Raw genomic sequence first — 25,358 nt, 5'->3', positions numbered from 1 at the left:
ATTTAGGGGGAATCAGAAAACTGGCAAATAGTGTGCAGCTGTGGGGAGTTTTTTTATATGACCCATTCGCTAAGGGCGAATGGGTCACATAAGCCCCTTATGTGCTGCATGAAAATTTAAGACTATCGGTGATCCAGCGGACTTGCTGTGCTATCTAGTTTATTGTCCAACTAGTTTTGTTTCCTACGTAGCTTTTGTTTTTTCGAGCGGCAGCGAGTTCTAACGGCAGTACAAAGAGCGCAGTTCTTATCGTTTGATCTCGAAGATAGCAGATGCTTCAGTCGCTGGACCTTTACGCGAACGACATCGTTCTTGCAAACCTGTTGCGTCCTCAAGTGATTGTTTGGATGCATCTAGCAGCAGTGACTCTAAGAATGAATGGAGTTCATCAGATTGTAGTACTAACGACGGAGACCCTCAGAATCACTAGGCAGAAAACATTTTTTGTAACTCATGTTCCTCATGACCTATAACGGCTGAAACTTTCACCTGTTATAGACAATTGATGTGAAAACATTTTGAATATTTGACTTTTTCCTGTTTCTGCTTTCAGTGTTATCAACGCAACAATGCAAATGTTTTATCTATATTTCGATGACTCTTGCTTTTCACAAATATTGCATATTATGCCCCTAACATTTGTTTTTAAAATTAAAATCTTTAGAAAGTACAGTTATTCAGCTTTCCATTGATAGAAAGCATTAAATTGTAGCCATGATATTAATTTAAAAAATTATAACTAAAACTTTCAAAAAGTGGCAAATTTTCCCATGGTAAGGAAAGAGTTAAACCAACAGCCAGCAGCATGAAAGAAAAACTGACTGTACTGATGAAAAACCAGCCGGGCGGCAACCCTAGTTGCGCATTTATGCAGACAGTGCAATGGCATGAGATGCTCCCCTCCCCCCCTCTGCAACACCGACAAAAATCAAGTGAATGTGCCGCTATTCTCAGCACTGTCAAAAGAGTACGGACACATTTTTTCCAACTTTTCAAAACTATGTCAACAAAGAGCTGCCTACACCATGATCACAGTATCATGCCTTAATCTCACAAAAAGAAGAGACAACTGAGAACACTCAAACCCAACTTGAAAAGTAAAGGATCATTTGAAATTCAAATTTATTTGCACTGAAACGTCACAATACAGATAAGCAAAAATGTTTGGCAATACATACATGCAGAAACTGTGTGGCAGCATGTACAAAGCAGATTTGAAAGGCCAATTTGCTTGTGCTGGAGATGGCTAAGTGGCTTTTCACAAAACATGCTGTGCTTTCAGATAACTAAATTGGGCTGCTTAATTGGGACACGTGCAGTTGCTTCGTGCGTGGAGTAGCAGACCAGCGGCACTTAACTCAGGCAAACTCTACCATTTAAGTTCCTCTCTCTCTTTTTGTGCTGGTATCACCACTTTCAACTTCAGCAATGTCACCTGTGGTGCTAAGCTGTACAGCATCTGATTTGAATTTTAATATGGTTAATATAAAGGATGATATAGCTATAGTACTTTGCGTGGTGGATAAAATTAGGCATAATGCCGTGATCACTGGGTCGATTAAATAAATAAAAAAAAGATGAGTCAGAAAAATCTGGTGTCAGTACTTGTAAAAAAAAGTGTAATTACAAGCATATGTTTCTTGTCAACCTCATCATACATAGTTTTCTTTCAGGATGTGTCTGAACAGCACAGTGGGGCATCTCATTATAAAGTGTTATTGGCATCACTGAATTTGGCACACTGGCCTGCACTAAAAAGACACAGTGCAGGCAGCTGTGCTTTAATGCATTGTGAGACTGCCTAGTGTCATCCATACAAAGAGAGACTCCCACTATGGACTGTGTGATGACAAGAGTTTATTAAATAAGAAAGGCACTTTGTATCACATATACTAGAGCACTCCAACTATACAAAGGAGTTATGCATTATCAATCACAACATCTGCAATTGATTTATCATGAGCCACAACAACTGCACTAAACAGTGCTAAAATATCAATGACAAGAAAGAGCAAATTTCGCTACTGCAAAGAAACAGCAACTGCTCCCTATCTAAAAATAATATCTATGAATATGACTGATTTCGTTTCAATACAAAACACCGCAATGACAACATCCTAAGGATAATATGAACATAATTGCATTGATTGTGTGGCAGCTCAAAACACCGCCACAGCTTTCATTACGAAGGTAATACGCAGGCCAATGCTTCCTTGTAATGTTAACAGTTAAAAAAAATAGAAAAAATACCGGAAGCAAGATGTAGGAATATTCTATAACTGAAACATGACCTTCTTCCTGCTTGCTTTCAATACTTGTTGATTCCGAAAAGTCGAACCTTGTGGAACTGTGGCAACTTGGGAATTAGCACGAACATCAGGGAACAAAAGTTGATGGCAAAGTGGACGGAGTCGTACTTGGTGTAGAAGCTTGTGAGGAAAAATCTGAAACACGAAGGAAAGAAACATGCAGCACAACAGGCCCATCATGCATACCTGCCAACCTGTGAACATGAAAATTAGTAAAGATTGAGGACACGCCACTAGAAGGGGGGAGTGTAGGGAGGAAAAGCACGAGCATATACACTAAACTCTTCTTATAATGAAGTCATCTTGACTTCATTGACTCCATTATAAGTGCTGTTTTGTTGAAAGCGGAGCGGCTGTAATACAGTCGCAGTAACGCAGTATTCACACTCTAGCAGCGCGGGAGCTGGTAAAACATTTATCAGAATAATGCCATGCCCGACAGTTGCGAAATTCTGCGGATGCAAGTGAACTGCTGCTTCGTCGGTCGGTTCCCATCAGGTGATAGAGTTAGTCTCAAGAAACTACCACCACGTAAGTAACCATCGCAGCACTTTATGTCTGGGCTAGTTGGTATGATGAAACAGAAACAGTCATCGTGTATCTGGCACTGAGCAATCCCATACAGATTTCATCCTTTGCACATTGGACTAAGCTAAGTCTGGTGCTACTGGACATATAATAATCCGGTCTAAGATGCGTGCACTGCATCAGCACAATAATAAACTTTGAATAAAGCAATTTTGTGACATTGTAAGGGCTTACTGCATATTTTTTTTTTAAAGTCTGCATAAGCACATGTGTTTTGCGAGATAAGTAAACACTTTATTAACTATGGTTTACCATTATATGCACCTTACAAAACAACAAACTTGCAAGAGCACATACTGACAAGCAACACTCTGTTTTTTTAGACCACAGTGACTTTTTCAGCGACTTCACTATTGCCAATTTTGCCTGCTTTTGGAACTTGCCTGAATAAATTTGTTTAAAGCAAGTATTCTTCCAGTGTCCTATCATAATTGAAAGACTTCCAAGAGTATTCTTGGAGACTGACGAGATAAATTTTTTTGCAAGCAGAATTTATTTTTTGTCACGAAACATTCCTAAAATCGTAAAACAAGCCCGAAGTAGTGAAATTTACAGAAAATCCAGAAGAGTTTGCTGGTATGATGGTGGCTGCAAAAGGTACTGCATTTTAAGCTTTTAAGACCGCCATACTATGCAACAACTTCAGGTAGTAACAATGAAACAAGCTAGTCCTCCACCCTGTACAAAGCAATAATGTATTCGGAAATTTCCATGACATGGCTATGCATATACTATTTTAAAAGATTAAAGTACTTCAAGAATCAAATCTATTTTTTTAACCCGCTAAAAAGGTTACACTGAGAAACTTGCATAGCCAACATCAAGTGAATTCTGACTAGAATGCCTCATTTAAAAGGTCAAAGGCAAGCTATGGCACTGACGCTGGAATTCTAAGCTCGGGAAGTATCATCCAAAACCAAAAACAGTTCTGCATGTGTCTTTTGCAAGGATCTTATGAACAACCTATCTCAGATCAGGTAACATCGTCCGAGTTCTCTCACCGGAGGAAAGAAAGCAAAGGATGCGGCAAAAAAAAAATCTCGCATTACGATAATGGTACGAAAGCTGCTGTAACAAACCACTGCCATGTTTTTGTTCCTGCAGTCTAATACAGTCAAAGCTGAATAAACTCACCTGGATTAACTGAGTTATTCTCTAAGTTGAAAGCACGAAACTTTTTGAACAATCCTCATGAAATAACTCCCTCATAACGAACTGGGCATTGGATATATCAAACTCGGGGCATCTGCTCCAAGTGCCAAAAAGCTACATTCATGCCATGAACACAGCGTTCAGATGAGTAATTTTTCCTGTGACCTGTAGTTCCAACAGAATCAAGACTGCTATTCTTAGTGATGATGAGAAACAGCCCAAGGCACAAGGCAAAATTACTTCCTACTACCTGCAGTTTTGTATTCAATAAATGGATTCCTTCTTACTTCTTTTCTCCTCTGAAAATAATAAATCTGTACATAATGAACATAATGTTTGAAAAGTATGACAAAAGATTAAAGGGAGAAAAAAAATACATGCAATTATCATTATCCATCAAAAACATATTTCATGAAGTCATCGGTGTGTGCTGTTTTAAAGATTGTTAAAGGGCCCAGAAACCACCTCCGATATTTTTTTAAAGATTTCAAGTAAACACGTGCATCGCGTTCAGAATTCCGTCATAATTAACCATGCAAAACGCTGCAGCACTATGCACCGAGGGCGCGCGACAAAATCAAAAAACAATGCTGTGCTCCTCTCCGAGCCTTTCCGGTATCCCCAGCGGTCGTCGTAAAGTCACCAGGGTGCATCTGGTGATGTCAACAGGGGCGACGATGTCGATTGGTCGAGCAAGAACGTATGACTTCCGGTTAGTCTGCTAGCAGGTACCGACGCTCCGTGCTCTTCCTCGTCGTGTTGCTCGCTTGTGTGCACTTGCGAATCGGTAATTACAGCCTGCAACGCAAGTGCCAAATCGCTCGTGTTCCAACACAGGGTTCATAGCGGCCCGCTTTGCATGAGCACGGGCCGGCACGGCAGCAACAGCGGGTAGCCGAGAAGCGCTGAGTCGCGGCTAAGGCATGTCCACGTTACCGGCACGGTAACTCGCCACATGCCGTTCGCCATTTGCGGGCTACCGTTTGACGGTGGTTTTGCTCGAGAGTGGCGAGATTTCCTTGCCGTAGAGAGGATGAGACCGGGACCCATTTGTGCGGCAGCTTCACTGCCGTTGATCACTCAACGGTGCCGATATCGTCGCTAGGTCTTCTCTGGTTCACTTCAAAGCCAAAGCGGATGGCGCTTAGGAATGAATCGCTGACGCTCACAAGCTGAAATATTTTCTTACCGCTGTTGTCGCTCTGTCGTCGCCTGCGATGCGAGCACAGCAGAGCCGGTCGTCTTCCGTCGGTAGCAGCTGCCGTGCACTGCAGCTGAGCTCGACAAGTATCGGAACTCTCGTTCATGTTTAACGTTTGACAGTGGATTTCGTTTTTCATATAATGTCCAATTTATGCATCGCTTTATCTAGCGGAAATTATTTTGCCTGGAACAGAAGCTGCAGCCGATGTTTTCATCGCCGGTGGAGGAGGCGCGCGCAGCTTCGTGCTTGTCGACTTGCCAGTCAGTCTTGCGCCAGCCAAACTGCTGTCTACTTTGGACACTTCTCACGCGGCAGACGTTCTATGGCACTGGAGGCCGGTTCGCCATCGGTATATTTGCCGCTAGCGTGGACGTGCCTTAACCGGAAGTGGATAGTGTATTGAAAAGCGCGTTGGTCATGACGTATGTCACGTGACATTTGGAGGAGCACTTGGCGAGGAGGTGAGACCAGCCAACGAGTAGAGTAGCGAAGGAAAGAGCGAAACGAGCAAGGGCCGTGCTTCGATCATCAAAAGCATGTAACTCTGCTATTGTGGCCCCATTTCGAAAAATTATCGTGGCTATATGTTCGTTGTAGACTCGTGCACAACTGCAACACCACAACTAAATTTCAACTAAGAGAATGCCAGCAAACTAGAAAGTAGAAAAAAATTGAGAAGCAGACATAGACAAAGCGACAGGAAGACGAAGCGACAGGAAAGCGACCTTCCTGTCGCTTTGACTATGTCTGCTTCTCGATTTTTTTCTACTTTCAAGTTTGCTGGCATTCTCTTAGTATAACCATGTACCAACTCGCCCAACAAGCCACTCTCATAAATTTCAACCTCTGGGTGGTTTAAGCCATGGCTTTGCATAGAGTGATCTCGTTTGACAACACTGCTGATATATGCGGTACCCTGAATGACTGAAAAGATGAAGTGTGTGTACTGCGCAACATTCTATATCATGAGACAACTGCCCTAACGATAGTTTGTAATCAGCAACCATGAGCCTAATCATTGCTGCAAACTTTTCTGAATCCCTTGATCAGCTTGTGTGCTGCAAAGGTCATGGCAAGGAACATGTTTCTGCACCTAATAAATTTGAATTTGCCATCCCTGGTTCAGGATTGCAAAAGAAGACAACTAAACCAATTTTCATCCTCCTGGTGAATTTAAGTTCTTGCTTCAAATGGTAATGTTGGCTACGTCTTGGGCAGTCCAGTTAAACTTCAGGACACACACAACAAAACATGGCATTGCGATTGGCGCATCGCAGCTTTAGTTGCTTTTGTGCCATAAAACCTTATGTAACTAACTAAAACGTGATGTGACTCTGCTTCACTATAAATAAATGTTGACTGTCTCTCTAGCTCTTTATTAATTAAATAACACAGTAGAGTACAATACTGCTGTGTTTCTGAAAATTACTCACTTAATGAATTCCTAATAGTGCAGAGTTCAGCATGCAAATCAGTTTCCAATGATTAGGCTTTGATGGTTTTTATAGAGTGTCAGCCTCCAAATGGAGAGTGCTTTAGACCGATCTGACACAAAGAAAGAGTGCAGGTGATATTTGGCCAAGAGATGATCACATGACACTGGCAGTCATGCCTGGTGACTGGTGAGCCACTGCAACCACAGCAAGGCCTAACCAGTGGTTTGTTGTGACAGTGTATTGCCGGTTGTGTAATTTTCCCATGTGGCTCTTGTGAGCCATTTACTTTCTGCTAGGGCTGCAAGGTATCATATCATGCAGAAACAGAGGCAGCTGGCGATGGCACTAGAACCATCTGTGCTGCGGCTGCTACACCTCGGAGTTCACGCTGAGAGAAACGACTTCAATAACAGCCATCATGTTTATACTATTAAATTCGTCAAGGGGCTTTTAATGTATACAAGTGAGTCGAAGCCAGATGGTGTCATTTGTATAAGTAAGGTGTGAATGTTTATGCTGCTGGCTAAGCTGCGGCAATAAAGGTACACGCTGCGACAGTAGAAGTACACACACTAGAGGTACAGATTGGGTAAAGTGTTAGTTTGGGGAGCCATTTCTCCTGCTTGGATTTCGAACAGCCTATGATCTACTGATTTTGGCCCAGAGAATTAGAGAAGCCAACCGAACACAGCACTAGTTAAGTGCACTAGTTACGATGCTTCGTCAGATATCTGAATTCTGAATAGTTGGTTATCCTCCATCACTTAGCAGTGGAGCTGAATAAGTCTACAGCAGCTAGCCAGTAGCCATGAGCATGTACTCACAGGAAAACAGGAACCACAGTGAGGAACTTCCTTGTGGCTGTGAACTGCATTTCATCATCAATCTGCTCCCACTGCGTCAGGTATCGTGACTTGCCTTGGTCCGCGGACTCCCAAGGAACTCCCTTAAGTGTATGAAGGAAGAAGAACATCGCCTGCAAGAAGCAGCAAGACAACCACATTCTCGTAAAAATTTGCCTCCTTGCAGCACTCTGTCCCTGCCTCGACTAATGCGATTCCGAGATGGTCCTTCAAGGCCAAAACAGAGGTGCCATACAACTCAAAATATTAGTATTGTAAAGGGCTCTATTAGAGTTCAGAGCAGCGCAGCTCCGAACTTCATGAGCACTAAGATGAAGCATGGATACTTCACGAGCACTAAGAGACTCATTCAGAGGTCTCTTACATATTTCCACTATGAAACATCTTGGCACTATGACTGGACATGAGTGCCAAGATGTTTCATCTTTTAATGCAGGTCTTTAAAAATTATTGACATGATCAATTTTCATTACCTTTGCACAATACCTTTTTAATGCTTTCAGAAGAAGCACCTTGGGCACCCAGAAGAAGAAACATGTGACAGTGTCTGCTCAGATCTAGATAACTACTACTTATCCATAAAGCGCATGTCTGAGCGGAATGCCCGTCGGTTGTGAGGACCGACATATCTTTCGAGGAGTCGCTTGAACTACATCAGCAACTGCGACCGAAGGACACTGCTCTCGGTTGGGTGCCACGTCGGTGGAACAACCAATCGTGCTCTTAAGGACTACATCGCATTCTGAAGGAAACAAAGATTCAACCTAGCAAATTTTGAGAATGTGCTAAAATGGCTCCAACACGATAAGATATATTGAAATCCATGACGCCACACTGACGTGCTGGCGCTGAGTGTTAGGCACAAAATTCAATACCAGGGAAGTATAGCCTCTATCTTCTCCAGTATTAATAAACATTATTTTGCCAAATGAATGAAAATACAGTAAAACCCGGATATATCGAACCCACGTATAACAAATTATTGTGTATAACAAACCGCTGCAAAATCACCTTGAAAATTTTTGTATAAAACCTGTATTTTATATATCGAATTACCTATATATCGAACTTTTTTGAGATCCCTTCAGATTCGATATATCTGGGTTCGACTGTGGTATTTTGAACCAGTATAAGCTGAAGCAATGTTTCACTTCACTAAGCAAGTGTCTGTTAAAGGTGGATAAAGAAACGAAGTGCAAAGTTTCAGGGGTGAGAATTCAAGACCACTCAAGTGGCAAGGTCAGAATAACCTTCAACAGCATATGCCTATAAAATTTGTAGACTAATTCATGCCACTATGTTGGCAGTTTGCCAAATCTTGGAGGAATCATTTGCTGAGGCACCACATTAATCTGGAAAATTCTTTATATTAAATTCCAGCACAGTTTATGCAGCAGAAGCTTTCTGTGAGGTACGTGTACCTCACTCTGAGGAAATCAGGGTGGGGCACAGCAATAGAATTTGATGTTGTAGAACTTTTTTAATGGATGGACGTTATGTTGGAGCACTTATTGAGTGTCTTCAATAATAGCTGTTTACATGGCTATGATCGAAAATCAAAAAGCTGTTGTTATTGTAATCAAATTATCTGCAACCAAATACAGACCACACATCAAAAGACAGAAGAAATAATGAGGTTACAAATTTCCAAACATTTATTATTTAGCATGTCATATGTTGTGCAAGTAATGTGCTCATCAACTAAGGCATCACCTTTACGGCACATCCTTTAATCGAAGGAAAGAGTCTTCGGGCTGCTTATGTCCCGAAAATGGGCTGCCAGTGATGTAAGCTGCTCCTCCAAGTTTCCGTTACCACATCAGTGACAGAGCCCTGCCCCTTCACAAGCTGTCCTATCAGGAAACTCCTGCGCACTGTTGACTGTTCTTGAGAGCCCTGGCATCTCCCTCGTGCTCTCTTGAGCCACTGTACATGTTTATTGCCAGCTGTTGCGGCAGAACTCTGTTTCTCAAATTATAAATGCCAATTTTTAGAATGATTCACATACACAATTATTCATGTTGTAACAAGCAATCTTTGAAGTGTTTATTTGTGATGTGTGCTAAACAGCTGCACCAAACTGATTTGATTTCAGCCAACCAATGTTCAGTCGTTCAAGCCTGGAGCAACTCATGTAGCAGCTGGCTCCACTGCTGTCGTCGCCTGTTTGAACATTGCTCTATAATGTCTCCTGCATGCCTATGCTGTTGTTGTTTTCCATGATGATGGTGACGGGATGGATGATGATTGTGTGAATTGTAACTCATCTAAAGTGGTGGAATTATGCTGTCTGTCATTCAGTAGTAGAGCACTGCACGGGCCCGGGCCGGCCCGCGGGTCGGGCCGGGCCATCCGAAGCGTTTGTCAGCGGGCTCGGGCCGGGCCCGGGCTTAATGCCGCGGGCCTGGGTCGGGCTTGAGGCCGCGTGCCCGGGCCGGGCTCGTGCTTGAGGCCACAGGCCCGGGCCGGACTCGGGCTTGAAGCCACGGGCCCGGGCCGGACTCGGGCTTGAAGCCACGGGCCCGGGCCAGACTCGGGCCCGCTCATTGAAGGGCCTAAGTAGGCCTTTGAGCACACGCGACCGTTGTGCATTGCATGGTTCAATGCATTCTGTGCCAAGCTGAAGTGACACATGCAAGATGACTGTCATCATCATCATCAGCCTATATTTATGTCCACTGCAGGACGAAGGCCTCTCCCTGCAATCTCCAATTAACCCTGTCTTGCGCTAGCAGATTCCAATTTGCGCCTGCGAATTTCCTAACTTCATCACCCCACCTAGTTTTCTGCCGTCCTGGACTGCACTTCTCTTCTCTTGGTATCCATTCTGTAGCTCTAATGGTCCATCGGTTATCCATCCTACGCATTACATGGCCTGCCCAGCTCCATTTTTTCCGCTTAATATCAACTAGAATATCGGTTATCCCTATTTGTTCTCAGATCCACACCGCTCTCTTGACTGTATATCTTATCAGATGACTATATCTTATCAAAGAAAATAGTAAAACAGATGAAGTTCTCATTTTTAACAGTGGAGCTGTTTCAGCCGGGCCTAATGTGTCCGCTGAATCCAAAAATGTGAGCCGATCCTGGCAGCAGTGCAGAAAGGGTCCAAGCGCAATAGCACATACACCTGTGAACTAGCAAAGCTGAGCCTGGTTAATTCTACCTAAAAATGGTGGGAACTAATTGCCTATCGATAGGAAATTGATAGCCAATCAATAGCTAGTCGACAATTGATCAATAATCAATAAATTCCTGAAAATGCTGGGGATGACTTTAGCCTAGCCCAAATACGTGGCCAATACCTTACGATAGCCAATCAACAACCAATCAATAGCTAATCGATAATGGATCAATAATCAATAAATTCGGATAACTTGGTAGTGCTTAGCCAATCCCAAATACGTGGCCAATATCTTGCAATAGACAATCGATAGGCAATCAATAGCTAATCGATAATCAATCAATAATAAATAAATTCCGGGAAATGCTGGGGATGACTTTGTAGTGCTTAGCCTAGCCCAAAAGCGAGGACTAGCTAGGTGCCCATCATTTCCGCTGTCTCTTTAGCATTGCGCCGCCAGTGCAAGCTACGCTAAATTTTTTTTTCCCGCAAAAACAAACATTGTTTCCGCGTAAGGAAAAATAAATTATACAAAGAACCACTCCTGAAACCATTTCCATGTTACCGCTTTTGCGATCGCACTATTACCAGTTTCGATACTATGGCATTATTTTAGCACTAAGGCCAGTTACTTTTGTGCTTCAATGCATAAAACAGCGTTTTCCTCAAAAAGTTAACTGGAACGCCCACGCATTTCGTCGGACATTTTGAAAATGAATATATCGAAACTGGTTCAGTCCTGAGAATTCATTCCAAGTCTTGCAAGCTCAGTGGCTATAATTCATAGATTGAAAGATGTGCCGTAAAATAATTAATTAAAAAGGTAATTTGCATAATTATGTTAAATATTCAATTAGGTGTTTTGACCATCCATTAGGCCAGTAAAAAGAATTTTTTTCTTACAGGCCTGGCCTGGTCATGCACACGCGGGCCCTAGCTAAGCTTAGTAATGAACGCCCGGGCCCGGGCCGGGCTCGGGCTTTGTATTACGGGCCCGGGCTGGGCTCAGGCCCCGTAAAGCGGGCCCGGGTCGGGCTCAGGCCGAAAAATCAGGCCCGTGCAGTGCTCTATTCAGTAGCGCACCCAGGATCTCTGCTGAGGGGGGGGGGGGGGGGGGGGGTTTGACAGTTTGCCAATACCATCTAAACAGCACTAATTTCGATTTCTTCACGGGAAAGTGTCAACAAAATGCGCTTTTTGCGAGTGTGCAGACGATTGCGCGTCTTACATCTTAGTTGCAGCACTCAAATGCGTAAGGAAAAAAGGGGTTAAACAAAAGGGGGGGGGGGGTTAAGTCAGCCTCAGGGGGGGGGGGGTTACAACCCCCGAAATCCTTCCCCGTCGGTGCGCCACTACTGTCATAGCTCATGCACAAGTAGTCATCATTACGTAAAAGAAGAGACACATAAGGAGCGAGTGGAGGACAGACCACATTGTGCGCAAGATTCGTGAGACTCCAGGCCCAGGCAACGCTCAGGAAAGGGAAGCTGAGTATCAGCAAATGCAGCAACAGGATGCCCAGGCAGTAGGTAAGCCAGATGCCACGACTGTTGAGCCAGGAGCCATTGGGGTTGACTGCAGCGCTGCCGTCCAACATGGTGAACTGTCTGCGAACAGAATGAAACAATAAGTCACATGTGCATAGCCCATCACGGATATAGATGCGAGACCAAAGTTATCACACATAATTTTCAAGGTATTTTAAAATTCCATTTCAGCTAACTTCCAGTAGACCTATGTCGGACACATCCTGATCTTGAGAATTAATTGTAACCTAAATTATAAAATATGAGCTTAATAAGCAAGTTCACTCATACTTAGGAGATTGCTAACACTGAACACATCATCTAATGTTGGTTCTGCAGATGCTGGATTAACACACCACATTTAGCATTTAAGCAACATGTGGCTGCTGATATAACCATTCCACTAATTGGTGACAATATTGCCACTATCAGTGCCAAAACAAGTAAAATTAGACATCCTCATGTCTTAAAATCCATCATACTTGTCAGTATGGCATGCACTAAACGCATTAAAAACACCCTGCTTCAAGCACTGGTTTCCTGAAGCCCTCTCGGCAATGATACTTCCATATTATCATCATCATCATCAGCCTATATTTATGTCCACTGCAGGACGAAGACCTCTCCCTGCGATCTACGATTACCCCTGTCTTGCGCTAGCTGATTCCAACTTGTGCCTGCAGATACTTCCATATGAAGTTAACTAAATAACTTCAACGACATTTATCATTGGCCTTGTTTTCTACAGACAACACACAAGATGCCTTCTATTTCGAATATCTGGTTCTACCTCACTTGCTGGATTAGATCAGGAAGTTTATTTTGCAGAACCACATCCAAGCTTTGCCCAGCTGCACTGAGCTAATTGTATGAGAAAGCTCAGGTGTAGCATTTAGAGCTAGCCTGAACTTGTACAGAAAAGATGCAGCCTCCAGTCAATTAACAAGGAGAAGCAAAGCTGCTTCTCCTTCTTCAGTGGCAAAGTGTAACGGCATCAATAAAAAAATTGAACAATGCTGCCCATTCAGATATACTAACTGCCCTGCCCTACCACGCCAGTGAATAAGTGCGGCAAGCGATGAACAGATGGCAGTACTAAAATGTAGATGTACTGGTGGCACAGATATAGCATTCCGTTTCCATTCCACATGATGAGCATTTTATAGCTGTCATCCCCACACGCACACACCCCACCAACTGCTGAAGTGGTCAATGTACTAGATACATAAAACATTTTTTGTGGTGACACAATGACGAAAAACAAGCATGGACAGCATAGCCAGGGCAATGACATGAGAAGCAGATGACAAGGCCTGCCCTAGTCAGTCTGTATCTGCAAAACTGACATCTGTCGAACTCACTGTGTGTTGTTTGTGTCATCGTCACTGCTCTGCTGTCTGCTGTGTTGGCGTATAGCTCACATCTGTATTTTTTTTTTTCACCTGTCCCTTCAGAAAATTACTTTTTTTCTTTAGTGATTTGACTGCTTCTGTCTGTATTTAAGCATGTGCCTCAACTTTCTTTCCTTAATGCTGCCTAGAGGAGGGCAGTGCTGTCCCAAGGCTGAAGTAGAAACCACTCTTCAATAATGCCCCTCAGCCATTTTGACCCAGCGCTTTCACAGTCTGCTCCAAAGCAGTGGAGTGAAGAGGTGCCTTTTAAGCAACCATTTATAGTAGGAATTATCAAGGAATGTCACTGCAACTAGAGTGTCCCTGTGACATTGCAGCACTGAGTTTAAAGGAAGTAGCTGCCCTGCAAAAAAAGAAGAAAGATTGTAGTGAAGGCACGTGCACTTGCGAATTAACTTTTTGTTTTTGTTCACAGAGCACAACACATTCCAAGCCTAGTCACTAAGCTACAATGCATTTTAAGCCTAGTCACTAAGCTGCTTGCATGGCATGGTGAAACCATTGAGTTGGCACTAACAATAGCCCTGGGGGAACTTGCATACATGAACATGTGGCAGCAGAGATGTTCGTGAACAGCAATTCTATTAGCTGTCTTACCCTCCGCCTGTGGCAGGCCTCATTTCTACCCTGACATAGTGAAGTTCTATGCTCTGAGTATGTTGTAACAGTGTGTATCCTATTTTGGTTGAACCAGAAAGGTACCATCACCAGTTCTATGCTCTGAGTATGTTGTAACAGTGTGTATCCTATTTTGGTTGAACCAGAAAGGTACCATCACCACAAGTCGTGCCTGACATCTGAGCACAGAAGTAGGCATACTGGAAATGGGCTACTATATTTCTAAAGGGTAACCACTGAGGCAGCAGAGATGGGAATTTGGCAGCATCCGTTTAGCAAGTCCACATATCTTAGAATCAAATGACAAGTGGCAGCACAATTTTCTTTTATCTCCTTCATCATTTAGATAATTAAATAAGTTGCAGCACACATAAAGAATATGTACCCAGAGCTTTGTACTGTGCTTTCAATAATTTAAAGAAAACAACGTACGAAGGGCAAACATTATCACGAAGTGATGCTGCAGCACATCCTGTATAACTGATACTTGGGTGAATGGACTTTACCGACGCTGATTACCAACAATGAATTGTTGTTAGCAATGTTTACGGCCTATCCCAGTAATATTTGTTTGATACGTTGGTAAAGCTAGCTTATCTAGCAAAAATAATAGCACGCTGTTGACACTTACTACAGGCACAGCAATCCAGCAAATGTGATCATTGCTAATGACGCAATGTGATGATGAGTACACTTATGTTTCTAGTGCCAGTTGGCTTCTAGAGCGAATGTCAGTTGAATGCAAATTGCTGTAGCTAGATCAGGTTGCGTTAAAGATATAAAGTTTCATGTTCCCAGGGCATAGCACATTTCTGGGAACTAGCTGGCACAGAACGTAGCTGCCGCCTCCCGCCTAGGAACAAGCACAATCGTAATCAGGCCTCGACATCCGCCTTTGTACACTATCTAAATACGAAGAAAATTGAAGCACTGGTGCTATTTGTAACGCGCTGTGAATTCGCGCAGCTCGGCTGATAAGATACGCAGCAACAAACAAGTCAAGCGGCGTTCTTTCGAAAGCATTTGGAGCTGCCATAACCGGAACAATGCACAGCTGTCATCCAAATCATGTGTGCATATGATAAAAGGAAGCACAATAGTTCAGGCGAATTGGGGAGTTAGCCGCGAGGGACTGTCGCCATCTCAGAAGCAGTTAACGCGCGCATCGTCATCGGCTAGCTTTCCTCATCGAACGTAACACTACACCCTAGGTCATCGTGCGGCCAATAAATACAACAGCGACGAGAAACAACATTGATCTAATTTTCGCCAATCACAGCTACATAAGAAGCAACGCTTTCGGCAATAAATAAACCAGATACGTGATCTGTGCGCGAAGGCGGACCCGACGAATTACGCAACGAAAGTACTACGCACCAATGCGAAGCGTGAGTCACAGTATCGGCGATCGCTGGCGGCCTGTGCTTGTCCAGTCCCGGGTTAGAGTCTGGGATGAATACGTGGATAATACAGTATCGCCGTTTCGATAATCCCTGCGACGTAAATACACCTCGGGCTTCTTGGGACCTCAACCTCAGCGCCTCAGCAGGCGAACGATAGGAGGTGGCGCAGAATCACAGGAGGAAAGATGCCGAAGAGGAAATGCTTCGGCCCTTGCACGGCCTTGCGCACGCGTGCACTTCGAGACATTTAGCGCTTCGAGCGCCTCTTTAGTCTTCTTTGATTGGGCTGTACTCCTAGTACAAGAACAAGGTCTAAACCACGTGACCTCCGTTGTTTTTATGGACACCGCACTAGCTCTCCAACCGATCTGACTCCAACTACTCTACTCCAACGTACACATGTGATTCTAAAACACGGCAACGACGGTAAAACAGAAAATGCGGCCTAGGCGCCATCTTTCAATCTTTGTCAGAGTTATCAGAGTTTGAACCCAGCCTCCGAAATTGGAAGCTTGCACGCCCTGTATATGTCACAGGGCATGTTTTGAACATGACCTCCGAGATTAGACAGCGCGCGCTTTTTAATCTCAAAGGCTATGTGTTGGAGATTGCACTTTACAAAATGACCGTTAGATGGCGACACATGCCTGTACAGTTTTTTAAAGGTTTGCTCGATTCCGATTCAGAAAAGGTGCACGACACACACCACAAACGGAAAGGTAAAGGCAGTGTAGATAGTGGTGCGCCGGGCTGCACCCATCGCTGAAAGATTCAAGGATGCACTGCACCGCGGCAGCACTCAGCCTTGCGCTCCACGCAATAGAGAATGTGGGTGCAGGGTGCACCGCTGTACCTCGGCCAATCGAGGGTGTGCAGCGCACCATAAATAGGTGCAGAAGGTGCAAAGAAACTTCGTTGAATGAACAGACAGTACAGTTGAGGCACTTGGTTATGTCCCTTATTCAGTGGTTTGGTCAAGTTTGACATTCACATGGCGCAATGCACACATCATGACCTTCATCTGCTGTGAGTCTGTGTCACTGTGTCAGAAACGCTAGCACATGTATTTTGGGGGTGTCCAACTCAAACAGAGGTGCGGCGGACTTCAGCCTGTTCTCTGGCAAGTTGCAACCAACGCCTGATTATTCGCGAACTGTAATTATTTCTTACAATATTGTCAGTTTCTTACAATACTATCAGAGCCCTTTAATGCTTTATTAGATGACTCTGTTACTACAAATTATCTTAGAAACTTTAGGCCCAGTGCAGAGTAGCAGGTTAGCTTTGTCCTTCTTCCGTGAGGTCAGCAGCACTAAAGACCCTGGATCGACATCATGATCAAAATTTAGAGTGCACAAGCTCGGGCCAACCTCCCCGCCTTTCCCTAAATAAATTCTACTCTCTATCAGTGGCGCACCGACGGGGGGGGGGGGGGGGGGGGGATTCGGGGGTTGGAACCCCCCCCCCCCCCTGAGGCCGACTTAACCCCCCCTTTTGTTTAACCCCTTTTCTTTTCTTACGCATTTGAGTACTGCAACTAAGATGTAAGACGCGCAATCGTCTGCACACTCGCAAAAAGCGCATTTTATTGACAATTTCCCGTGAAGAAATCGAAATTAGTGCTGTTTAGATGGTATTGGCAAACTGTCAACCCCCCCCCCCCCCCCCCCCCCTGGCAGAGATCCTGGGTGCGCTACTGCTCTCTATTCGCCCTTTCTCTCTCTCTCTCTCTCTCTCTGGTCAGGTTTGGTTACTATCTCTAAAACCGTAGTTCAGAAAAATAAAAGGAAAACGTTGGGCGGTGAGCAATTTGGCCTCTTCAGGCGTACTTAGTGATGTGACGTTGATATCGCACAAAGAATGCGAATGCGAGCAACGAGGCGAACGGGCGAACAAAGTGTTTGCGAAACGGAAACTCACTTCAGCAAGAACATGCGTGCGATTCGCTTCCAAAGCAGCTGGATAGCGCAACATCATTTTTTTTTTTTTTCATAACAGTGTCGAATTTCCAGCGTGGCAGACAACGATAAAACCTTAGGATAGAAATGATAAACGCGTGTGCCATGTTTTTCTAGCTTTTATCATCTATACTTTCTCACCATTACAGATTGCGAGTATTAGATATAGGTCGTCGTAACAATTATTAATGCGCAAACCTAGGTACTTTCCCGGGAAACTGGGTCTTTTTGAGCGGTCATTACAGGGATACATCAACAGAGGAGGTTGGCATCATTGACTCGTTTTTAGGGGTGTATGAATTGTGATTTTTTGAGAACGAATCGAATAGTGCCAGGAGTGTGCACCCCCGAGGGCATAGTATAGACATAAAAAGTGAGCACTTGCGTAATGGAGCAAGCTATGGAGTCATACTTTACAAGCTATACAGCGATTATTCGCACTCTCTGAAGAGACATGCGAAGAAACTACTTGTTTACTCCTAATGCTCCATTTGTGCTATTAATAAACAACGCTTCATAGCGTACGTTCTATGTATAATGACAGAAACGTGATAACTTTAAAAATACTAGGATGTGAACATCGTTTTATATTCTGACAACGGCTGTTGATTATTCGAAAACTATTCGATATTCCATTCGATTTGTATTTGATTCGGTCTCAAAAATCACTATTCGCACACCCCTACACGGCGTTCATATAGCGAAATTTCCGAACCGAATATATAGAAGACAAATATTCCAGAAAAACGACATCAGAATATCTTATCAAGCGTCGAATATTTTCTCATCTCTAATCAAAGAAAAATATAAGTTCTGCGTGGAGTTCGCTTGGTTTAAAGAAGACAAAAGCATAGACCTATTTACATTAAATTTAGTGCAAATATCCGTTCGCAATTGGACATGCGGTACAGCTAAGGAGCCCGTAAATAAGAAGCAAATGTTTTCAGCTATCAGGCGCACCATGAGAATGACAGTAATGATCAACAAGCACGACGCCAGATGTATGTACAAAATGGTGTGTTCGTTGAAAAAAAAGAGAAGTGTGGTACTACAGCACCGCGGGTTGTTTTGAGGTATACGCAAACATGGTGCGACTAGTCAAAGAAAAAAATTACACCATCTTCCCGTAGGGGAACCCTGAGTAGTATGCGAAGCAGCCATGGCGTCGACTCAAGTTCCCATTAGTTTTCAGTTCGTCGTTTCCGTTAGGTTGAGGTACGTAGCTACCGGCTTCGCGAGCCCGAAGTTCGGGATCGGCCTGTCGCCGCTGCCGTTTCGTGGCAGCGGCTAGAGCCCTCTTCTCCGCGGCGCTGTCCACGACGCTGACACTGGCGTTGACTCTGTTCGTGGCACAGCGCGCGCGCGCGTCATTATACCGCGAGCTACAGTGGCGCCCACCAGCGGAGTATGCAGCGCCTACCGTCGCGCCTCTAACCTAAGCTGCTTCGCATTATCGCGCGCGGAGCCGCAGGTGTTGCCATTCGTTGCGCAATCCGGAGAGGAGAGGAGCGTCGGAGTGGAGAGGATGAATGCCGAGAGGAGAGGAGTTGAGACAAGGAGAGGAGGGGGAGGAGGATGCGCATGCGCAGTGCGGGTGTGGACGCCGCACGGCGGATAGATAGAGGGAGGGAGTGACATAGCCCCGACCATAAGCTGCTTCGCATCTAAAATTGCTTTGTCTAAGTCGAGACAAGAGAGAGAATAACATATTTAAATGATGGTTATAGGCTTATTTCAAACACAGGTAGGTCCTCGAAGGAAAGGAGTGGTGACATCGGAAGAGGTTTCCTTGCTGGAAGCAAAGCTGCCTGACGTATTTTCCCGTCCTCCATGGGGCTAACCAAGGATACGCTGATGCCAGACGCGTTCTCTGTTGTGGTGTTCTAACATTAATGCATGTAGTCGGGCTGAACACACACACACACACACACACACACACACACACACACACACACACACACACACACACACACACACATATATATATATATATATATATATATATATATATATATATATATATATTGTGAGACGTCGACCGATGCGATGCCTTTATTTCCGAGCAGTCGCCCGAGTCAGAGACGAGGCACCGCACGAGACAAAAGATGATGAGTCGTATGTACAGATGACGACGACGATATGCACAAATAGCGCTCACACAAGATGATGAGTCGTTTGTACAGATGACGACGACGATATGCGCAAAATGCGCTCACACTAACTTCCCCCCCTTCAGGAAAGCGGTCAGCAAGACCGCAAGCTAGAAAGGGTAGGTACGGCGGCGAATGTAGGGTTTCAGGCGAGATACGTGAACGATTTCCGTAGTGCGGCGGCGGCGGTCAGTAGCTGAGCTGACAGGAGTGACGCGGTAGTTAACGGCCGAAGTTCGTTGCAAAACGGTGTAGGGGCCGAGATATCTGTGGAGAAATTTTTCACAGAGCCCCGGTGCGCGAACAGGAGTCCACAAAAGAACTTCGTCACCTGGGCGGAACGAAGCAACGCGACGCGTCGCATCATAGCGAATTTTCCTTTTGTCCTGAATGGTAGCGGTGTTGGCGCGGGCAATTTCACGGCACCGGGAGATGCGAGCGGCAAATTCTTCAGGAAGAGACGCGGATGGAGCAGCAGGTGCTGAAAGGAGTGTAGTGTCCAAGACGAAAGACGGCGCACGACCGTACACAAGGAAGAAGGGACTGTAATTGGTTGTACGTTGGACGGCAGTATTATACGCAAACGTCACAAAAGGTAGGATGGTGTTCCAGTTGGTGTGATCGGGTCGAACATACATTGACATCATGTCAGACAAAGTTCGATGAAAACGCTCCGTAAGACCATTTGTTTGCGGATGGTACGATGATGTGGACTTATGGGTGGTGTCCGAGGCCTGGAGGACTTCACGTACGACATGCGATAGGAACGTCTTGCCACGGTCACTCAGGAGGACACGAGGTGCGCCGTGGCGCAAAACGATACTGTGCACGAAAAACTCTGCGACTGCGGAGGCAGTACCAGAGCGAAGAGCCGCTGTCTCAGCGTACCGCGTTAGATCATCCACTGCGGTAACGATCCAGCGGTGACCAGCGGGCGTGAGTGGGAGGGGCCCGCACAAGTCTATGCCCACAATTTGGAAGGGGGTGGACGGGCGCTCACAATATATATATAGTCATAACCACATAAAGCCAACAGACAACGAAGCAAAGGAAAGCACCGGGGAAATTAAGTGTAGTTGAAATTGGAATGTAGAAAATAATGAAGAAAAGGGAAATGAAAGTGGTCGAAAAGATAACCTGTCGCCGGCGGGAGCCGAACCCGCAACCTCCGCATTTCGCGTGCGTTGCACTACCAATTGTGCTACAGCGACGGCCATCAATTCGTCCACTAACTTGGGTATTTATGTTTACTATATCTAGCCCTAGGAGTGATATATATATATATATATATATATATATATATATATATATATATATATATATGCGGACGGGAAAATACGTCAGGCAGCTTTACACACACACACACACACACACACACACACACACACACACATATATATATATATATATATATATATATATATATATATATATATATATATATATATATATATATATATATATATATAGGTCACAGTAAAGTGTACTACAGCAATTTTTAGCAGCAGTGTGTGCCTTGTATAAATGCAGTCAGATAGTAAAAAGAAATTGAACTAGAGCTATGAGAAAATACGCGTATTATACGAGAGGTTCCTTTCCGAATACCTCGGCATAGTATGGAACGTCACCGGTGGTTGTCGCTGCCATGCCGACAAATCATATGGCAAAGCTAGCATACACACAACTTACCAATGAGCCTTACCAAATAATGAGATGAACACGACGAACGCATTTCGGCACAATTAGGCCGTCTCGACCCGGCTTTATCAGTGTCATGTAAAGCTATAATGTAAATGTTTGCCATGTTGTCGAATTCACAATTCTGTCAGCTCCGACGGGCTCACAGGACAGCTACGTACGGTCCACATACATATATAATTGCCTCAAAACGCCAACATGGCGGAGTTGGTCTGCGGGTGGGGCACGGTCGAACTGGCACCAGACCCCCCCCCCCCCCCCCCTCCTATTGCTTTATTGAAGCGAAAATAAAATATAGTCAACCTAATGGTGACTGCTATACTCCTTTCCATGTAATTTATAGCAATAATAAGACTAATATTGGAAAATAAGAAGTAACGTCACGGGTTCGTAAAATCTAGATAGGAGTTAGCCATGGAGAAGAAACAAAACAGGAGAGGCCCCGACGTCACGTTTTTGAAGCCGGAAGTGCAGCCATGTTGGTGTGCCATCTCCCTTTGCGCCTCCAATCAGGGGTTCTGCAGCACGCCGGAGCAGATGGGCGCGAAATTTGAACTTGCATTGTTACGAGCCGCCGGAAGTGTGTACTGCCGACGCGCGTCAAAATAAAGCCTACGAAACTTCTGTAGCAGTTTCAGTGAGGCAGACGCGCTCCTGTTTTTTTCCGTGGCACGTTGAAGAAGACGACGAAGTCCCGCTGTGATTGCTTCAGTGTATCTGTTGCTGGCTGACACTCACACTCACAGACCCGAAACACAACTTTCAAGCTTACACACCACACTCCAAAGTCAGCGTGAACAAAAGGTGCTGTGAGAAAAACACCGGTGGAAAAATCTTATCTCACTTTTCAGAGACCGAGAGCAGCAGCGAAACCTTCAGGAGCGTGGTTGCTATAGCAACGTTGACATTTGGGGTACCCGTCCCAGTGTTCCTTTGCGAAAAACAGCACGTGACTTCCGCCACACCTTCTCCAATACGTCCGTGCTGGCCGGGGCCTCTCCTGGGTTTCCTTCCTCCATGGAGTTAGCTAAAGGGAGTAAATGAGGTCCGAATGTAGTTCTATTATCTATAGAAACACTCGTACATACACGCGCACTGACATGAAGCGAGGACAAGTTGCACCACACACTAATGAGTGCCGACTACACATGCGCGTATACTGATTTCGGTCCAAGATGACCAGAACGCGAACAATACACCCACGGAAACGTGACAAATAAAAGCGGGCTTCATCACACAAGACCCACCGAGATAAGCGACTCACATATTAGACAGCAAGCGCTCAAAAATACAAATGGTAGAGGAAGGGTTGGCGCTTCCATAACCAGCTAGTGCAGCACCTATATAGTACACATTCAGTACGCTTGTGTTTTCAAAGAAATGTTCAGACGCGTTCAATTATTTTCGCTGCGCTGTTTTCGATGGCAAAGGGCCATCGTTTTCTCACTATACAAGTGAGAAAAGTCGGCGGGGATCGTTTGCCTGTACAGCTGTTCTATATACGTATAGCTGCCATCTGGCCGGGGAAATCTAGGAATATATGTCAGGCGTCCTCAGCGTCGTTGCCACATGTGAAGTCGGGGCTCACACGCGTTTTATGTGGTACATGATATGTTTTCTGTATTCTGTATCAAGCCGCAGTTGATGAATTATATAGTGTCTCCGTACTTTTTGAAACATCCATAGATCCAGGTGATATTTGAGGTGAGGGTCCACGTCGTCACTGATCGAGTCCTTAGTATTTTCTATAGACCAGGTGGACGTACACAATTTCTTTTCCAGTTTTTTTTTTAAATATTGCCCTCTTTATTTGTGGCATTCGCCAGCGTCAACCTGTACAGTTCACCTGACAAAAATAATCACATCTCAGCGGACGCCATAAACGCCAAAAAAAGATATCTGTGGAGTATACTCCACAGAATAATACAGGTAGGTAGCGCATGTTTCCCACAGTAAAGGCGGGGGACTGAGCGTTCACGAAAAGGGTCATTGTATTTGATAAAGGTGTGCCGTCCGACGTCCGTTGACGTCGAATTCTCAAGGGGCGGTGGCGGAATTTTTCTCTTGGGGGAGAGGGAAGGTGGGAGAGGTTAGGGCATCATTCTCGATTTTTCTTGGGGCTGCAGGAGGTTGATACGAGATATATCATTGTATTTTTCGTGCAGAATCTTGACACAATGTAGACGAAATTTGGATGTCTTGCACGGTGCAAACGAAGTTCTCCTCAAAATCGCAGCTCGCAGTTCAAAACACGGACGAAAAAAATTAACACCACAAACAAGTTCCCGTTGAAGGTTCATGTTCCTTGCACAGCGTAGGCGTCATGAGACTGATATTTCGTTGTAAGCGCTTCCACGAGTGATATAAAAAATACCCCAAACAGCTCAACTGCCCAGGTTTCATTTTTTACACTCACTGCTTCGCTTGCGCTGCTTAATCATATTTTCTTCAATTCTTGGCGTTAACGGCCAGCCTTCGTTAAAATAAAACGTGCAAATTATAATCGTCAGGCTTAATATAGCGCGTGAAAAGACAAAGACGAAGAAAGACGTGACACACAAGACGTGATACACACAGGCGCCTGTGTGTGCCACGTCTTTCTTCGTCTTTGTCTTTTCACGCGCTATAAGCCTCACGATGTCATACCAATAAGCCCAAATCACTGCATTGCAGCAAATTATAATACAAGCAGTGGTTTTGTATATTATGCGCCTTCTTTCTGTAAGCATGAATACTGAACTAATACGTCATATTAAGTTGGAGCAAGAACAGGCTATAGGTATATGTGTATTCTCCCCAACCAAAAAGGCGTCGAAGCCTCGTTGCACAAATATTGTAATTGGCGACGACGAATATGCCCTTCCAAGTTCATCGCTAGTTATACAAGGAGGCTCTGTATCCTGCTCATCATTACTTCCAATGAGGCTTTCTCAGGCTTTTTGCACCTCGGGAAGGTTACGATCTGGAGAAGCTATGGATACCATAGCCTCTAATTGGCATTCAGAGCGCCAACCGCTCAAATACTGTTCAATTACGCTACCGCTCGCTCTTCAGCCTACACGAACATCAGCTACCCCTGCCGCCTGCAGTCCCTGCGTGAAGTGAGCAGCCCCGATTGAGTGAGAAGGCGAGCTGCATACAAATGCGATTGCGAGGTACACTCTAAAATATTTTACACCCTTGAGGGTGTTGGCTTGTCCTATGGGTAACACCCCTACTGTTAGGGCTTTAAGACGTTTTATAGCGAAAGACAACGGGAGCTCTATAGAGCTCCCGTTGTTTAGCTAACTCCCGTATATAACTATAGACGAACATTGAGAAAAAAAAAAAAAAACGGGGTGGAAAACAGCGTGACAATTCTGACAGCCATGTACAATATTTGACAGCAATAGCGTTGGAAATTTATTTAATGCACTTTTCCTGTCGTCTGTCGCAGCTTTTATTATTATACTTCTTTCTGGGGTTTTACGTGCCAAAACCAGTTCTGATTATGAGGCACGCCGTAGTGGAGGTCTCCAGATTAATTTTGACCCCATGGGTTTCTTTAACGTGCACTACAACGCAAGCACACAGGCGTTTTCGCATTTCGCCTCCATCGAAATGCGGCCGCCGCGGCCGGGATTAGATCCCGCGACCTCGTGCTCAGCAGCGCAACGCCTTAGCTGACTGAGACACCCCGGCGGGTCAGCATTTATCATTATTACTCGCCAGGAAAAGTCGGCAAACAAGATACCTTTATTGGTCTCCACCAACTCCAACAACGAGCGATTGAATCTTATCCCTTAAACGTGAGGGTGTTAGCCACAGAGCAACCAAACACCCTTTATAAAGCTGTAAAAATGTTAGGGTGTACCATCAGGGCTTTAAAAAATTTAGAGCCCTTCCACTACTGTGAAGATGGAAGTCAGCGAAGT

The 25,358-nt window shown here is 44.6% G+C and overlaps 1 protein-coding gene and 1 non-coding gene across 3 annotated transcripts; both read right to left on the bottom strand.

The window, feature by feature from the left end:
- Positions 1-1,090: 1,090 nt before the first annotated feature.
- LOC119442282 (ORM1-like protein 3) lies at positions 1,091-16,038 on the bottom strand. Of its 2 annotated transcripts, none has more exons than XM_049662020.1 (4): positions 15,613-16,038; positions 12,109-12,282; positions 7,514-7,665; positions 1,091-2,444 (listed from the first exon to the last, which is right to left on the bottom strand). In XM_049662020.1, exons 2-4 carry the CDS (start codon positions 12,274-12,276, stop codon positions 2,309-2,311), a joined length of 456 nt encoding a protein of 151 aa, XP_049517977.1. In that variant the 5' UTR covers positions 12,277-12,282; positions 15,613-16,038; the 3' UTR covers positions 1,091-2,308. The 2 variants fall into 2 exon arrangements, with proteins under 2 accessions (XP_049517977.1, XP_037563026.1); XM_037707098.2 differs by having other exon boundaries at positions 12,109-12,286; positions 15,613-16,037.
- A 4,846-nt stretch (positions 16,039-20,884) lies between these two features.
- Trnas-cga (transfer RNA serine (anticodon CGA)) lies at positions 20,885-20,957 on the bottom strand. The gene has a single exon. It is a non-coding gene; the product is annotated as a tRNA-Ser (tRNA).
- Between the last annotated feature and the right edge of the window lie 4,401 nt (positions 20,958-25,358).

Source organism: Dermacentor silvarum, chromosome 2 (genome assembly GCF_013339745.2).
Source record: "Dermacentor silvarum isolate Dsil-2018 chromosome 2, BIME_Dsil_1.4, whole genome shotgun sequence".
Lineage (NCBI taxonomy): Eukaryota > Metazoa > Arthropoda > Arachnida > Ixodida > Ixodidae > Dermacentor > Dermacentor silvarum.
Note: the sequence above shows the minus strand (reverse complement) of the source record. Positions and strands in the feature narration are given on the sequence as shown.

Coding starts and splice junctions, on each gene's coding strand:
- LOC119442282 (XM_049662020.1), bottom strand. CDS start 12,276: ATGTTGGACGGCAGCGCTGCAGTCAACCCCAATGGCTCCTGGCTCAAC. Junction 7,666..12,108: donor CGAATCTTGCGCACAATGTG/GTCTGTCCTCCA, acceptor TGCTTCTTGCAG/GCGATGTTCTTCTTCCTTCA. Junction 2,445..7,513: donor ACTGTGGTTCCTGTTTTCCT/GTGAGTACATGC, acceptor TTCGTGTTTCAG/ATTTTTCCTCACAAGCTTCT.